Source organism: Ctenopharyngodon idella, chromosome 18 (genome assembly GCF_019924925.1).
Source record: "Ctenopharyngodon idella isolate HZGC_01 chromosome 18, HZGC01, whole genome shotgun sequence".
In the NCBI taxonomy this organism is placed as follows: domain Eukaryota; kingdom Metazoa; phylum Chordata; class Actinopteri; order Cypriniformes; family Xenocyprididae; genus Ctenopharyngodon; species Ctenopharyngodon idella.
In genome coordinates this window covers 16,218,221-16,236,757 of record NC_067237.1, presented here as the reverse complement: position 1 = coordinate 16,236,757, position 18,537 = coordinate 16,218,221, and the positions used below count along the sequence as shown (strand labels likewise).

At 36.5% G+C, this 18,537-nt stretch overlaps 1 protein-coding gene across 1 annotated transcript; it reads right to left on the bottom strand.

Annotated features, from left to right (window-relative positions):
* Nucleotides 1-14,159: 14,159 nt before the first annotated feature.
* On the bottom strand, nt 14,160-18,314 carry si:ch1073-214b20.2 (hepatocyte cell adhesion molecule-like). Its single transcript, XM_051870722.1, has 5 exons — nt 18,150-18,314; nt 17,743-18,075; nt 17,530-17,577; nt 16,782-17,054; nt 14,160-14,341 (listed from the first exon to the last, which is right to left on the bottom strand). The coding sequence occupies exons 1-5, from the start codon at nt 18,193-18,195 to the stop codon at nt 14,235-14,237; spliced, it is 807 nt and encodes a 268-aa protein (XP_051726682.1). The 5' UTR covers nt 18,196-18,314; the 3' UTR covers nt 14,160-14,234.
* Between the last annotated feature and the right edge of the window lie 223 nt (nt 18,315-18,537).

Genomic DNA, 18,537 nt, shown 5'->3' with positions numbered 1-18,537 from the left:
TCATACATGCGGATCACAAATAAACAATTAGTCATATAAGAGAGGCAAAGCTGAGCAGAAGAGCAAAATAGCAGGTTTTTCTGGTTACAGCGGACATACTCACAGGCACCTGTGTAAGTTACCTGGTTGCCTCTAAGTTACCTGATTGGTTTAATCAAAAGAACTTAAAATATTATGTTATCTGAAGCACATTAATTATCTAAGTTGATTTGACAAAAGAAGAAATGTTGATAACAAATCATGAAAATATTTTTTACAGTGTGGAGTGTGCGGCCGCATTCAGTGTTTTGGATCAGAATCATGCATGTTTGAGCAACCATCATGTTTGTATAGGAGCCATAACGTTACAAAGAAAGAATGTTGTCACACAATGATGTGGCAAGGGGGAGGGAGGGAGACAGTTTTGGACCTGCGTTTTAACCACCTTCATTTAAAACTTTGTTTTCAAGTAGCCTAGTTATTTTTCAGTTACAATAAAATATCACGTTTTGATTAGCAGGGGCGGGGCCGTTTCTGATATTTTGGCGCCCTAGACGAGATCCTGTGGACACCATCACAACTTAAACACTCAAAACCTACATAGCAATGTTTAATGTTTCTAAGCCCTGATTTGACTTTTTTTTTTTTTTTTTTTTTTTTTTTACAGATTATAAAAATAAGTTGTCTTGTTATAGGCATTGAAATATATTCACCATCTTATGTAGCCTACATGTATGATTTATTTATTTTTTGTCAATCTTTACACACAATGTATTAAATGAAAAATAAATGGACAATATATTAATGATTCCAAAAAGGTTGATGGTAAAACCTGCTGGGCATTACTGCTGACCAGCACCCTTCACCGATGTTTGTATATTATTAATATATTAAAATAAGAAATATATCTCGTTTTTCCACTTTCAATTATGCAGCCTTTTTTTATAAAACTTAAATTTAAATCCCAAGCAAGTCCAAGCATTAAATGATTGTTTAGCAATTTTATTTAACATTCTAAGTACGTTATATTAACGAAAACAAAAATATCATTGACTTTTCGTTATGAATTTAGTTTTATTTATAGGCTTTAATTACATTCCCGGTATGTTTTAAACTTTTTTAGAGTTAAATTAAATTTAGCCTATAGCTGAGATGACGATTCATGCATTTGATTAGAAAAATGATTATTCAAATATTTCATATAATGCTTCAAAATGAATCTCACATGTCTACTGCTAAAATTATGAATTGATGGCAAATTATTATGTTCTTTTCTGTTGGGAGCAAATAACTAAACCGGTCAATCAGGTCTTTCTGTGCCTCAGAAAACCGTGTCAGAACAGTAAAATTGTAAACTAGCAAGTCTTTAAATATGCAAATAATAGACATTCCTGAAGGTGAACTGCAGTGTTATTGTCACATGAGCCCAATGTCTGTAAGCCTACTTGTCCGGTACCTACAGCCACTCCCACCGCTGCGTAATTGCTAACGGGGATCATGCCGATGAATGTAGGTCACGCTCTCAGCCCCAATACTGCAACTGAAATTATTGTGTAACTTGTAACTCACAGCTGTTAAAAAATAATTTATTAATTTAATTTCGAGTTCTTTAGTTTGTTGTTGTCACAATTCCAGTCATTCCCCGACTCCCCATCATCCTCCCTGGCAATCACTTGCACTCACTCCACCAATCACTAATCACCACACCCAGCTGCAGCACTTTACCTGGACTATTCAAGCCATTCACATCCGCGCACTCCTTGCGAGGTCTTGTTTACTTCTGTAGGAATTCTGAGCGTTAGTTATCCTGTCTGTCTGCCTGTTACTTAACCTGTTCCTCGACTACGATTCTGCCTGCTCTCTGCCATACCTGTCTGCTGCTGTTCTGCCATTGCCTGTCTGACTACGAACTCTGTTTAAATAAAGCTTGCATATGGATCCTACCCTGAGTCCCGCTTCGTTACAGTTATTCTGTTTTTAGTTTGACACATGCTTGTTTTCAGAACGTTTGCAAACGCACTAGTTTGGCATTTTCTCATTAACAGCAGCCAAATGACGGTGTGGAAGCACTGCTTATTCATGAATTTTACCGGCATTAATCTCATGATATGCTTTAGAGCTGTGATCTGAAGAGAGACAAACTCCTTGTTGTTTGATGTTATAGAACAATTAGTGATTTACACACTATTTGATCTCATGATTATAATGCAGGTAAATGGGCCACTTTTTGTTAAACCAACGTGATCTCATGAGAATACGTATGTATTTTTACGTAAATTGTGGTTCTACCACACGTACATTTACTTACGTTTTCATACACACAAAAACGTACAACATTGACGTATTTAGAGGACTAAAACGTAAAAATACTTACGTATTAACAGCAATAAAAACGTAAATCATGTAACGTAAAGTGTGAATGTATATGAATTCCCATGTATTAATATTAAAATCGTGGCTTTAATGATTTAATGTTGTTTTTAGTCGAATTTATTGAAAGCAGTTTACTCATCTACTTAATATGAAATAACAATTCTGTTCGTGACTTGTGCTGCTCGTTTCGGAGGATTGCATAATGTTAAACAAGACTACAATTTGAAACCTTATGAATAAATTTTCTGTAATTGTTTAACCATTTTGTAATATTTAGTTTGTTTGCTGTGCGACACAGAAGGCGTTTTCTCCAATGCAGCGACTGACAATACAACCATAAGATACACCAAAGCACAACATAAATTCACAAATCACATCAATTTTATTTGTTCGCTGTACTCCCAATCTTTAGAATCCATATGTTTGTAAGGAACAGATCCAAATTCAGCCCTTTATCCATCGATCTTTATTTTGATTCTCAGCAACAGCGACAGTCACAGTCAAAGCTCGCGCTCGTTATGATTCAAATTTGAAAGTAGCGCCACCCTCGAGAAGCGTTACGACATGGTTTACGGCACTGATATCAAACGCTCATTGGTTCTCACCTTCGTCACAGATTACGACATGCCGTGTTTCAGTGGATTGACATTTGAAATGAGTGTCGCGCCTTCACGGAGCGAAGCCGGATTCATCATATTTTCATGGATTAATAAGTTAAATTCTGCTCTGTACCCTATAAAAACTATTACCGCCAGAGAAGGATGACTGGAACTCATCATCATCATTTGAACTACTTTTGGTACCACTTTTGACATTTTCGCAAAAAAAATAAAATAAATTATTGTGATTACGCTTGTTTGTCTGTCACTCTTTTATTTATATTAGTAGGTAGTTTTAAGAAATGGCTATGGGTAGGTTTAGGGGTAGGTGTAAGATTAGTGGCTCAAAATATCGTTTTAATGTTATATTTTTACTAAAATTGTCATTTTCCTACACATTTCTGCCCATTATGTTTTATTCTTTTAACATTCTGTATAAAATGGGTAGGTTTTTAGGTTCGGGATGGGGTTTAGGGATCTTACATTTATCTACAAAACGATAAAAGGGAAATTATACATATCTTTAAGACATGATAAGATTCGTAAATATTTTACGTTTTTTTCGCTGTAAAAACGTAAGTATTTTTACGTTTTAGTACCATAATTACGTCAATATTGTACGTTTTAGCACCTTTCTAAACGTACAAAAATGTACGTTTTGTGTCTTTGAAAGTTACGTATTAATACCTACGTATTAACAATGAGACCAGGCTTTCGTTTCTTTTCTTTCCTTTCTTTTATTACTTTTGTAAACTTTAAGGTCCAGATATAATATTTCAGTGTGAATACCATTGCTATAATGTGTTATTTTTAAGGTATAGGCTACCAATAAATATTTTGAGACACCAGACAAATTTATTTTCCCTGATTTATCAAAATGATCCTGTATCTTAATTAAAAACACATGATTTATTATCACATATTATCAAACAAACATATTCAACATATTTAACAAATCCAAATGAGTAAAATTCATCAGTTCACTCAATTCATGTGAAAAATTCAAAACCACTGATAGAACATGTTGTGCTGACATTAAATTTGATGAAATCTGAATATGGATGAAAATGAAACATTAAAAATGGGACTATAACACATGCAACAACAAATAGGCTAACAAAAATAAGAGGAACATTTAAAACAGTAAAACGTTTCTCTGTTTTCTCTGAGCACTTTAAATTAACTTAAATAGTGTCCATGTAGTGTCCACTCTACTTCACATCATATAATTTTTTTGTAGAATTTATAATATTGTATAATACTGGAATGCAGAAAAACTACACAGAAGCTGTCTTATTGCTCAAGACATCATGTTAGAGAAGTGAATAACTCTTGGGCTGTAGGTTCTTCTGAGCTGCTGTCAGGTTTAATGAGAATCTACTGATGATCACTTATACTTGCACTTTAACACATAAGTGTTTGTTTTATTATTACAACAGTCAAACATTTAGTCAAACAAGATTCCTGTGGTTCCGTCTAGTGGACAACATTAATATCACATCCTTCATCTTTCAGTCGATATAGTTTAGAATTTGCTGTTAGCCTCCTCCAGCATCATAATTTCATGAAACTATGTCTGCTAAGAATGATTTGTACAAAGTTTTGAGAAGTTTGAACACAATATACGCTTTAAGATATTCCAAGAGATGACAGGAAATTAACATGTTCAGTATAAGAAATTAATTTTAAGTGAAGATAGTTTGACTTCCCATGGCACTTTGTAAACAAGTGATTGTTAATTATAGGCTACTTTATTGCAGTTATGTTATCAACCAATTTGCATGTTTAGAACAACAAACAAATAAACTTCACGAGGGAGCATATGCCCCGGGACCCTGTTAAACGGTTCACACTTCAACCCCCCAATGTTCAAACCAAAATGCCCTTGGAGCATTGGGAGACAACCAATTCCCCCATAACCCAGCCCACCAAAGCCCCGCCCCCTTTGGTGAGGACCGGCACTTTATTTTTTCCACTATAGCACTGCATAAAATGCTAATAAAATAATAATAATTATTATTATTATCATAATATAAAGGGCAGATATTTATTTTGTTTGTTGAAGACATTAGCTACGTTGATTCAATTAAGCACAGATCTTGTTAAAATTTCAGCGTTGATTAATAGGCTAAGTGTTTTGTGAAACTTTTTCAACCTTTGTTTCAACGTGGAAACTGCAACTGACATTATTTTAACCACATGTTGAAGGCCTGCCTGATGTCCTGTTCTCATCATGATTACCCCTGCTTTATATATTCTGTCCCTTCTGCCCTTCAAAGGATGATGAAGAGGTGGAGGAGGAGGAGGAGCAGCTTACGCAGTCTCGCAGAACTAGAACTAAAAAAAGCAACTTATAAACTAAAATATCAAATTAAAATATGTCCTGCAAAAAAGGGCACTAATCTAGTCAGAAGCCAAAAGTGCAGGTACTTTAAGAGCACTACTTGTGGTCTAACTGTCTATCACTGCTCTCCTCTGCCCATAAGTGCTGTATATCGTGCTTATATTTGCTTATATTTGCTTGTATTTGCATAGTTAAAAGAATCTTGTTTCCGTTGTTTTTGCCTGAACTCAACACACCCGCTGTCTGTCTGGGTGTGGCTCTGATTCTCAGGCTTGACACACACCTGTCTTCTTACCTCTCTACAAATCTGCAACTCTTCAGCTCGCCCCAGTTTATGACTTTGAGTTTTATTAACGTTTGATTGAGCATCTGCCTGCTTTAGATCCTTCCTTCCAGAAAACCTGACATTATTAAAGCCTATATCCAATAAATTTATTTGTAAATTCATGACTGTAAGACTTTTGTCATGCCTAAAACACGCTCATCTGACATACAATTAGAACAAATGTACTTCTTGTATGAACTGTGGAAAATATGAACTATTTATTAAAGCTACTACATATCAAAATTATTTCAACTCAAAAAAAAAATCACACATTTTTAATGACTAGTTTTTATAATGTAAAAAGCTGTACTACCCTTGGTCTCGGTCAGTAGAGGAAGTGTATCCATGACAACTTACTGTCACCAGGTGACTCATGCCATCATTCAACCCGTGGAAAAGACTCTCAAGGACTTCTCATAGGATTTAGGCCTGGATTCATAGACAGGGTTTAGATTGAGATTAAGACAGGGGTAGTAAATCATTACATTTATATAGCTTTTTAAAACGTGCCTTAGAAACAAAAGAACATTACGGTGCATCTTGAGACAAAACAATGACATTGACATATTTTAAGATATGTCAGTGCAAGTTGATTTCAGTTTAAAAGCTCAAACATGCATTTTAGTCTGGGACTATCTTAAGCCTTGGCTGTGAAACACTAGACACTTTATTCATAGGAACGTGAGGCGATAACTGACGACACACACAAGAACTGATGCCTCAAGGAAAAACACTTATAACTTGCTGTTAGAGAGGACTAGTATCCAGAGAAAAGATCAGTTTGCTCCCCATAGTGTTTCTATGAAGTAACGATCTCTACACAAAAGGGGTTTTATCCTTGATGTACAAAAACTGGCACAATGAACAGGAAAAAATGAACTGCGTACGCGACAATGAGATGACCCGACCAGAATGACTTACTCCCTCCCTGCTACTGTCGCAGACCTGACTTCACACAACCCTCCCACACTTCACACACACACACACACACACACACACACACACACACACACACACACACACACACACACACCAACCCAACCATTAATCAGATATATGCATCATACATACAGATCATAACTGTTCAAGAAATAAACAATAAAAAAAAAATATATATATATATTTCATATATATATATCCTACAGAAGTTGTAAAAACTAGGTAAATATAATTTACATATCAACAAAACATGTATGTATAGATCATGTCATATATAGCATAGTAAATAAATCCTTAAGTAAATAAATAAATAAAGCAGGTCTCTAGAGAGTTATCCGTCTCTAATATTGTGAATGGCTAACACATATTTTGCAGCTAGTGCAGCGCTGCTATCATCTTCACCAAGTATGAAGGGCATTTTCTCAGTATCACTCAGTTCAATGAATGATGGAATCAACGTTTCTCTTACATTGTGATATTCAGGACCGATGAGTAGAAAGTGTTTCTCATCCTCTATTAGCTGTAGATCACAGTGTCTACAGATTCTCTGTTCTCTCGCTGTCCATGTTTGTCTACATCTTTCTCTCTCTATTTCTAGATCATGGTCACTTAATCTGTATTTGGAGAGAATCTGTCTTTCTTTAAATTGTTTAATTAATAGATAATTTGCCAATTTAGTGGTTCTATTTAGGGTCAAGTAACATTGGAGTTTATTTTGGAGGTCAAAATGTGCTTTTACTGATTTATCATGAGTATCTTTTAGATTTTTGTCAATTTCTTTAATACAAACCCAATTCCAAAAAAGTTGGGACACTGTACAAATTGTGAATAAAAAAGGAATGCAATGATGTGGAAGTTTCAAATTTCAATATTTTATTCAGAATACAACATAGATGACATATCAAATGTTTAAACTGAGAAAATGTATCATTTTAAGGTAAAAAATAAGTTGATTTTAAATTTCATGGCATCAACACATCTCAAAGAAGTTGGGACAAGGCCATGTTTACAACTGTGTGGCGTCCCCTCTTCTATTTATAACAGTCTGCAAACGTCTGGGGGCTGAGGAGACAAGTTGCTCAAGTTTAGGAATAGGAATGTTGTCCCATTCTTGTCTAATACAGGCTTCTAGTTGCTCAACTGTCTTAGGTCTTCTTTGTTGCATCTTCCTCTTTATGATGCGGCAAATGTTTTCTATGGGTGAAAGATCTGGACTGCAGGCTGGCCATTTCAGTACCCGGATCCTTCTTCTACGCAGCCATGATGTTGTAATTGATGCAGTATGTGGTCTGGCATTGTCATGTTGGAAAATGCAAGGTCTTCCCTGAAAGAGACGACGTCTGGATGGGAGCATATGTTGTTCTAGAACTTGGATATACCTTTCAGCATTGATGGTGCCTTTCCAGATGTGTAAGCTGCCCATGCCACACGCACTCATGCAACCCCATACCATCAGAGATGCAGGCTTCTGAACTGAGCGCTGATAACAACTTGGGTTGTCCTTGTCCTCTTTAGTCCGGATGACATGGCGTCCCAGTTTTCCAAAAAGAACTTCAAATTTTGATTCGTCTGACCACAGAACAGTTTTCCACTTTGCCACAGTCCATTTTAAATGAGCCTTGGCCCAGAGAAAATGCCTGCGCTTCTGGATCATGTTTAGATATGGCTTCTTTTTTGACCTATAGAGTTTTAGCCGGCAACGGCGAATGGCAAGGTGGATTGTGTTCACCGACAATGTTTTCTGGAAGTATTCCTGAGCCCATGTTGTGATTTCCATTACAGTAGCATTCCTGTATGTGATGCAGTGCCGTCTAAGGGCCCGAAGATCACGGGCATCCAGTATGGTTTTCCGGCCTTGACCCTTACGCACAGAGATTGTTCCAGATTCTCTGAATCTTTGGATGATATTATGCACTGTAGATGATGATAACTTCAAACTCTTTGCAATTTTTCTCTGAGAAACTCCTTTCTGATATTGCTCCACTATTTTTCGCCGCAGCATTGGGGGAATTGGTGATCCTCTGCCCATCTTGACTTCTGAGAGACACTGCCACTCTGAGAGGCTCTTTTTATACCCAATCATGTTGCCAATTGACCTAATAAGTTTCAAATTGGTCCTCCAGCTGTTCCTTATATGTACATTTAACTTTTCCGGCCTCATATTGCTACTTGTCCCAACTTTTTTGGAATGTGTAGCTCTCATGAAATCCAAAACGAGCCAATATTTGGCATGACATTTCATTGTCCCATTTTATAGCTACCCAAAGATCACACTTGATTTTGCCAATGCCAGTGGGGCTTTATACCCCCGGAAATAATTTACCACAGCAACACAAGTTCAATAGCCTGTAGTGATTTGGGATTAGCCTCACACAAGGGCACCACAAATTTAGTTATTTATGGTCTTAATATTTTGTATTAATATTAATATTGAGTCAGAAGATTCCTTCCAATATTTCGGGGCACCAGCCAAGGACTCTCACCTTGACAATAAAGAAAGGAATATTGTTGACTGAATTACAATTATATAAATTGGAGGAAATTCATCATCTGACCAATCTGAAGGATTTGTGAGATATCGTTAACAATTTAGAGCCTCTTACTGTATTATCAACACAAGGAAGACACAAGTGTAATAAATGGATTTTATTAACAAAAGGATAGACAAGAGTAACACATACTGAATGGATAAAGTGCAAAAAGTTTGATAACTGCAAGTGAATGAGTTGGATGTTACTGTGGCAATTACAAGTTAATCTTATGTAAAGATCAACTGTAGTTTCTCTAGAAGAATTAAGGTAAACCTTATTTTGAATTCAACAAATAAACTGAGAGATTATTTGTCATTAACTGATGTAGATTGTGTCAAGAACTGATAAAACACAGGATGTGGTTGCAAAACAGATCGTGTGGTTTATTTTGTCGCTCAGTGCACCTCTATCTACCTATGTCTGTGTCACTGCACCTAATCATCTCTGTTGCAGTTTTCAAACTTCCCAAATTCCCTTCTTAGAATTTCCTTGTTTCTCTCTTTAGAGCTTCAGAGTCTTGAGAGAGCAACTTCACAACTCTGTAGAGTTGGACTTAGCTTAGAACATCTTGGGAACAAAACCTTGAACCGGGACTGGAACAGGAACTGGAGCCTGGAACCAGAACGGGAAACTGCAGCAACTCAGAAACTGAAACAATTCCCTGTCTCAGAGACAAACCTTTTAATCTGTCCCAAGAAGGAGGGAAATGCAAATTGGCACCTTTCAGATCCAGTGTTTTGATAATAATTTTGATTTCTATTTTTTGTTTTTGTTAATAGGAATGGATAAGACTAAAACGGAAAAACGGAAAAAGTGTAATTGACGCGACACCAGTTTACACTTTCTTCGTAACTTGAATACGGAAGGCGGTCTGGCGGAAGCTAGATATTTGACTTCATAACTTGTTAAATATGGATATTTTTTTACACAAATGCATCATTGCAGAAGGCCTTTATAAACCCCCCGGAGCCGTGTGCCGTATGTTTATTATGGATGGATGTGGATGGAGACACTTTCTTCAGCTCATACTCATTTGGTAACACATATGCCATTATAAAGCTCGGATGCGTCAGGATATTTATTAAAAAAGCTCAGAGAGTGTTTATCAGAAAGAAGTCATATACATATAAGTCTGGTAAGAAGACGTGCATAAACTATGATGGAAGCACATTTACTGAATAAACTCCTCCATACGCAGCAAAAACCTCACGTGACTTTGCCTCAACAGAGGCTGTAATTGATAACTGGACTCATTAGAATCATCAGGGGTTGGTTGTAACATTTTTAATAAACTGTTACTAAAACAACTATCCCCTATGAGTAAAATTCATCAGTTCACTTAACGCATGTGCGAAATTCAAAACACCTGATAGAACATGTTGTGCAGACATTAAATTTGATGAAATCTGAATATCAGAATATGGATGAAAATGAACTCTACAACATATTAAAAATGGGACTATAAGCATGCAACAACAAATAGGCTAACAAAATTGAATAAGAGGAATATTTAAAATAGTAACCATACTGTAAAACCTTTTCTGTTTATATTTTCTAAACAATTTGAATTGACCACAGACCACAGATTGAATTTAATGCCTTGTCTTATTTTCTGCTTTTTCTTTTCTTCTATCTCTGACTTAATGACACCCACCAATCTCAAATTGCATCAACCAAAACTATTTTACTATTTAAAGAAATAGTGTCTATTTAATTAAAGACCATTGTAATTCTCTGAAAGTGTAAACCCACTGAACACAAAATTAAACTTAAACGTCTCACTTTACCTGATGGCCCACTTTACCTGTAAGCAGCCTACAGTATTTGATTAATTTCTGCACTGTTGATTATTTTCTCATCCATGAGTTAAGGATGCAAACATTCCATTGCCTCCTCAGAGGCACAAATAAAAAAAATAATATATATTCCAGTTGTAATCACTAGATGTCACTGCCAGACCAGAATATACAGACCAGACAACCTCCTTGACTTTACTACAAATCCCATCAGCCCATGCGCTGTGCAGGCTGGTGGGTGGCGCTTACTTAAATCATTTTGTAAAACATTTCAAAAGCTGTGGCATGGCTGTGTCCAACAAGTTGAAAAGTGATATCTAGTTTTCTAGATCACATTTTAGATTTAAAAATGAATTAAATTTCAGTCTATTCATCATTCATTGGTTTAAACCAGTAGTTGTATGGATTTCTACTTTTATGTTCTTTTTGGAGAACTGAAACATTTGTACCCCGTTGACTTTCACTGTGACAAATACAGCTTAACCAGTTTTTCAGGAAAGAAAATCACGAGACATCCACTGCAACTGAATAATTGCTTTACACAACCTCAAGGTTCAAAGCTGCTAATACAGTCACCTTTCAGCTTGAAGCTCAGACAATGAGTAAGAAAACACTGGATAAAAACTCTAATAAAATATCAAAGACTAAAACCAAAACAATAGTGACAATGATAGCAGAACTATTTCACTTTTCTAACTTTTTAAAGTGCCCCTATTATGCTTTTTTTAAGGTTCCTAATATTGTTTTGGGAGTCTCCTACAACAGGTTTACATGTATGCAAGATCAAAAACACTTTCGTTTTCTCATAATATACATTTAATTTCACCTCAATGAATTTCACCTTGTAAACGATTCGTTAGAAGCAGTTCAAAGAATCAGTCTCTCTAAACCCCTCCTTTCCATGAGCTTTCTTTGTGATTGGTCTACTGCGCGCACCAGCTATCAATGACAGCTATCATTTCGCACAAAATTGTATGCAATGTATGAGCAGAAAAGATAGCATCGATTTTACCGTATCAAATCGAGCCCGACGATGAAATGTCTGAAGTAGCTGATCAACCAGAAACTGATTTGCAATCACGACTGGAGTAGGACGTTTCTCTATGGTAAGTGTCACATTAGTTGTGTTATATTTATATATTAGGCCCACAACTATGTTGTAAACTCTACGTTAGCTGAGCACAAACGTGAATAGCTGATAATGCGTTAGACTTTGTAAACAAAAGTCGTGCTCCATCCTTGATCATTACTCAAAGTAATAAGACAGACAAACTGCATTAATCAACAATTTTTAGACAATATTGGACCCACATCTGAATAGCAGAACTACAGAAATGTGAATTAGCCGGTTAGCAAGAGACAGACTACGGTGTATGTTACACATCATAACATAGAAAATTACGAATTTTGAATTTTTTCGCTAAAAACTATATAATTATCGATTATTAATCATACTTACAGGTTGAGATTCAGAGGAGCAAGCTGGTCCGAATAAACTGGGCATTTTAAGACCAAGCGTATCCTGCGTTAAACTCCCCAAGGTTTGAGAAGCAGTCGTCAGTAAATGACGGGAACACAACAAAAGATTGTACTGCTGTGGTATTGTTGAAAAAATGAATTTTCCCTGGAGTCTGTGCGCGCAATAAATGGTTGGGCAATATGCTAATACTTCGTTGTGACATCACAACGAAACGGCTTGGGATTCGTTTTACAAACGACTCGTTTTATTGACTCGGAGTCGACTCTTACTTTTGAGAGACAGGTGCTGCATCTGAAAACCTAGGCAGCTGTCTTGTGGCCTCGCTGCCCTATCAGGCAATGACTTATAAGGCAGCGTTTGTGCGTGAAGGCACCTCACGAAACTGATTTCAGACAGACTTCTGAGGCAGCGTAACAGTTTAATGATCTACAGCAAAATAGCGTGAGCTTTGGTGAGAACTAAACAAATATTTAATTACTACAATAGTAATTTCTCGCTAGAAATGACATCAAAAGTGGAAAGTGGAACACAAACTGACCAGCAAACGCAACTTTCGGACGCCATTTTTATTTTTCTAGCTCAACTGTCACAGAATGGAAAGCACAGGATTGTGGGATATCAAAGGCAGTGAAGGACACATCTATGCTGCCTTCAAAAGTCGATCAGATGAAGGTATCTCAGGAAACAGGAAGTGAAGCTAACATTGGATTCGGACGTGCCTTGATGCCTTCCTACCTTGAAATGTGTCCTCCAAAGGCAACATTTTCCAGTTTTCGGACGCAGCCAATAACTTTATATACGGTGCACTTTTAGATTTAAAACTTTGCAGGATGTTTTCATTCACTATATTACACACTACATGAAAGGTAATTTAAAAAAATCCATAATAGGGGCACTTTAAAGAGACTATAAACAATGAATAAACCTTATTCAGCCTGACTGAGTTTTAAGGTGAATAACATTCAGTAATCAATACCCTCTAATTACTGAACAATTTGGCAGAACTCATAGTAAAATCCAACATTTTTCTCTGATTATCATTAACAAGCTTGAGTCAGATGAAGCCTCACCTGTAGTCTCCAGTTTATCCTGGTTCATCTCTGCTGCTGGTCAATCCTAGTTTTCCTACACAGGGATTCTCCATAAAAAAGAGAAGATAATCCATGTCAGTTGGAGCAACGTTTAAAAACACGACTGAAGTTAAGGTGTGACCAGCTTGTGCTTTACAAAAAAAAAAGTGAAAGTGAAATTGACATGTAAAGGCCAAGTATGGAACTACCTGGAATTTGAATAGACTGTGGGATAGAAAGCTCGTGGTAATAAAATACTAAAATACTAGTCAGTTGATTCACTTGCATTAATATAGTCAGATATTTTCTCTCATCTTCTCAAACTTTGGTGGCAGCAGTAGCGTTTATTCTTGCTCTGAAAATATGTTAAATTATAGAAACGTATCCTGAGGAACGCTGTGTCAAGCTGAAATGTGTTGATAAACATTTTTTAAATGATTTAGCCCATTTCATTAAAGGCTTAACCATGCGTGGGCGTGGGAATATTTTGTTATTTTCATGTTAAAATCTAGATTTTCCATAATGATTTCTTAAAGTCAGTGTAATGGAAATGTTAAATATTTCTGCATTGTATCTCAGCAGACATTGTTTCATCCTTTGCCATGGTTTGATTTTTGTTGAGTTAGTGAAAGAGGATGTCAGAAGAGGAAAACAGTACAGTTTTCATTCACAATTTAATTACATCCACATATCAGCAGAAAAACACAGAAATGCTACATCACATTATTATTGTGAGCAGTTTATTTAAGGTTACACATTTCACTCAGACATTCATTGGGGACTGGCATCAACTCCTCTTCAAGATCTGAAGTCATAAACCAGCATAGCAACAGCAGCCACGCCCACCAGAGCAGAGATAACCAATCGGATCACAGCTTCAGTAAAACCACAAAAGTGACTGGAATCTGTGGAAACAAAGGGGCTGTTTACACTACAGCATTTTCAACTAACGACAGAAAATGTTTATGCATTTGACCATTTATTTACAAACCCGATTCCAAAAAAGTTGGGACACTGTACAAATTGTGAATAAAAAATGAATGCAATGATGTGGAAGTTTCAAATTTCAATATTTTATTCAGAATACAACATAGATGACATATCAAATGTTTAAACTGAGAAAATGTATCATTTTAAGGGGAAAATAAGTTGATTTTAAATTTCATGGCATCAACACATCTCAAAAAAGTTGGGATAAGGCCATGTTTACCACTGTGTGGCATCCCCTCTTCTTTTTATAACAGTCTGCAAAAGTCTGGGGACTGAGGAGACAAGTTGCTCAAGTTTAGGAATAGGAATGTTGTCCCATTCTTGTCTAATACAGGCTTCTAGTTGCTCAACTCTCTTAGGTCTTCTTTGTTGCATCTTCCTCTTTATGATGCGCCAAATGTTTTCTATGGGTGAAAGATCTGGACTGCAGGCTGGCCATTTCAGTACCCAGATCCTTCTTCTACGCAGCCGTGATGTTGTTATTGATGCAGTATGTGGTCTGGCATTGTCATGTTGGAAAATGCAAGGTTTTCCCTGAAAGAGACGACGTCTGGATGGGAGCATATGTTGTTCTAGAACTTAGACATACCTTTCAGCATTGATGGTGCCTTTCCAGATGTGTAAGCTGCCCATGCCACACGCACTCATGCAACCCCATACATCAGAGATGCAGGCTTCTGAACTGAGCGCTGATAACAACTTGGGTTGTCCTTGTCCTCTTTAGTCCGGATGACATGGCGTCCCAGTTTTCCAAAAAGAACTTCAAATTTTGATTCGTCTGACCACAGAACAGTTTTCCACTTTGCCACAGTCCATTTTAACTGAGCCTTGGCCCAGAGAAAACGCCTGCGCTTCTGGATCATGTTTAGATATAGCTTCTTTTTTGACCTATAGAGTTTTAGCCGGCAACGGCGAATGGCACGGTGGATTGTGTTCACCGACAGTGTTTTCTGGAAGTATTCCTGAGCCCATGTTGTGATTTCCATTACAGTAGCATTCCTGTATGTGATGCAGTGCCGTCTAAGGGCCCGAAGATCACGGGCATCCAGTATGGTTTTCCGGCCTTGACCCTTACGCACAGAGATTGTTCCAGATTCTCTGAATCTTTGGATGATATTATGCACTGTAGATGATGATAACTTCAAACTCTTTGCAATTTTTCTCTGAGAAACTCCTTTCTGATATTGCTCCACTATTTTTGCCACAGCATTGGGGGATTGGTGATCCTCTGCCCATCTTGACTTCTGAGAGACACTGCCACTCTGAGAGGCTCTTTTTATACCCAATCATGTTGCCAATTGACATAATAAGTTACAAATTGGTCCTCCAGCTGTTCCTTATATGTACATTTAACTTTTCCGGCCTCTTATTGCTACCTGTCCCAACTTTTTTGGAATGTGTAGCTCTCATGAAATCCAAAATGAGCCAATATTTGGCATGACATTTCAAAATGTCTCACTTTCAACATTTGATATGTTATCTATATTCTATTGTGAATAAAATATAAGTTTATGAGATTTGTAAATTATTGCATTCCATTTGTACAGTGTCCCAACTTTTTTGGAATCGGGTTTGTACAGGACAACAGCATTTTAGGGGCCTGAAAACGTGAACTTTTGAAAATGTGTTTCAAAGTGCGAGGTTTTGAAAATGATATTGTTATCATCTCTGTGTAAACTACAATAATGTGTACCCAAGAAGGTTACCTGCTCTGTTGAATGAAGGGATTCAAAACCTAAATAGTACAAATAGATTTCTATTTGAGATGTAAAATGTTTCTGACCTCAAAGAAGAGCATCTCACGACAATTTACACTGATCAGCCACATCATTAAAACCAATATCATATAGGTGACGTAGGATTCACAAAACCTCTGAAGGTGTGTTGTGCTATCTGGCACAAAGGCGTTAGTAGCAGATCCTTTAAGTCCAGCAAGTTGCAAGTGGAGCAACTGTGGATCGAACTTGTTGGTCCAGCAAATCCCACAGTGGTAAACATGGCCTTGTCCCAACTTTTTTGAGTAAGTTGATGCCATGAAATTTAAAATCAACTTATTTTTCCCTTAAAATGATACATTTTCTCAGTTTAAATATTTGATATGTCATCTATGTTGTATTCTGAATAAAATATTGAAATTTAAAAATTCCACATCATTGCATTCCTTTTTTATTCACAATTTGTACAGTGTCCCAACTTTTTTGGAATCGGGTTTGTATTTATTTGATAAATACAGCACACAATGAAACCACAATGAAGTACGTTTAGTGTTGATTTAGTTGCATTTATATCAGAGCAATTAAGGGTAATTTATTATTTTTGTTGACAAACACAAAATGTTCTGGCATTGAACTTAACCTGTATATGGTGGACAGTGCTCCTGGAAGCTGAATTGTGTTGTCTGGTTGCTGACTGGATTAGCAGCCACACATTGATACATGTCAATGTTTCTCTCTTTTATCTCCAGCGGGAGAGAGAGATTGACGTTGAGCTCAGAGCTGCTGGTCTGATTCAGTCTTTCGCTCCCTATATACCATGACAGAGAGACTCCTGGTCCATTTTCAGTTGAACACTTCAATGTACAGACCTCACAGGAAAACCCAAAACAAGCAGCGGCACATTTCTGCAACACTAGTGGAAGAAGTGAGGTTGGTTTTGAGTCTCAAAATAACTTTCAGTCACCATGCAACAAAACATACCAGACTGCTCAAACAGGAATTGCCAAGACATTTTTTGGTGTTTGAACACATTTCACATGATACAGTCGTATTATAAACAAATTTCCTTACACAAACCCACATTCTTAACTTTAACACAACCCTACAGGAGTTTGTAAGTTCTGTACTGTCTAAACAGCAGATGACAAAGAGCTCTAAATTCAGATGATTAAACAAAATAATTATTTAGCAATTAAACATTAAAAAACCTAAAATATGCCTAATATTAAGTAAACAGAAGTGATTAATTAACGACAGATGTTTCTAGCAGTACACCATTGTCACGATTTGCATATTGAGCACAGAACACATACCATATATACAGCAAAAATATGAATAGTATGGAAATAAACTATTGCAAATATTGGAAAAATACTTGCATTACTCACCAGATATCTGACACTCACTGCTTTCAATGACAGGCAATGTGACCGGTGCTTCAACATAACCATATTTATCAGGACAAATAAATAGATTAAAAATACATTAAATCTTTTCTTTTTTTTTTTTTTTTAATCATTTACCAATATATTTTGGTCATTTTGATACATTTTGTTCAAAAATTGCAGTAGGCCTACATAAGAAAAAAGATTTAAACTCACCATAAACAATAACCTTGAATCTTTTATATGTGGCCATTGCAGTCATAATCTGTGCCGTATAGAGTCCTGAGTGAGTGGTTGTGATGTTTCTGATGGTGAGAGATCCAGTCTGCTGGTCCATCTGCAATCTGTCAAGCCCCTTATAACTGTCATATATAGAGATGCTCGTCTTATAGATTTCAGCAACGAGAGTGTCTGGATTCTCAGGTCCAAATAGCCACAGTATCTGCATATATCTGTTAATTTCACTAACACCAGTAGGTAAAGTTACAGAATCTCCCTTCATCACCGATATTGTCTTGATTCCATCTTTCTCAGCACCAGTAAGCGCACCTGGAGAGCAAGAGTGGCATGAAATGTCTTTTACAACGAACAACGACACAAACTGAACAAGAAGTCTGACTTACCACAAAAAATGAGCAGAATGAAAGAAAACCATTTACTGACAAACATTTTCCTTAAGTGTACTTAAAACATTTATGGTCCATCTAGGTTTAAAGCAAAACCTTATTTTGATTGCATGTCGGTGAGATCTAATGGCTTTATGTGCATGTGAAGTACCCTTCACACAGCTCTGTCACGTATCCGCAATTGTATAGCTACCCACAAACCACATCCCTTTATTCAGATGACTTAAAAATGAGATTCAGCTGGTATTCAGTTCATCTGCTGGTGTGAATGACCAGCTTTTACGGCATATTTGATTGTAATCAGCCAGTCACATTTAGCGGTCAAATATTTTTTATGTTCATGTCTATATATATATATATATATATATATATAGTATTTTATAAA

What these genes read in the sequence shown, in the direction of transcription:
- si:ch1073-214b20.2 (XM_051870722.1), bottom strand. Translation starts at nt 18,195, where the DNA reads ATGTTTGTCAGTAAATGGTTTTCTTTCATTCTGCTCATTTTTTGTG. An exon ending in CATTCTGCTCATTTTTTGTG is followed by an intron (nt 18,076 to 18,149) that starts GTAAGTCAGACT and finishes CTTGCTCTCCAG; the next exon opens with GTGCGCTTACTGGTGCTGAG. An exon ending in ATTCAAGGTTATTGTTTATG is followed by an intron (nt 17,578 to 17,742) that starts GTGAGTTTAAAT and finishes GTTATGTTGAAG; the next exon opens with CACCGGTCACATTGCCTGTC.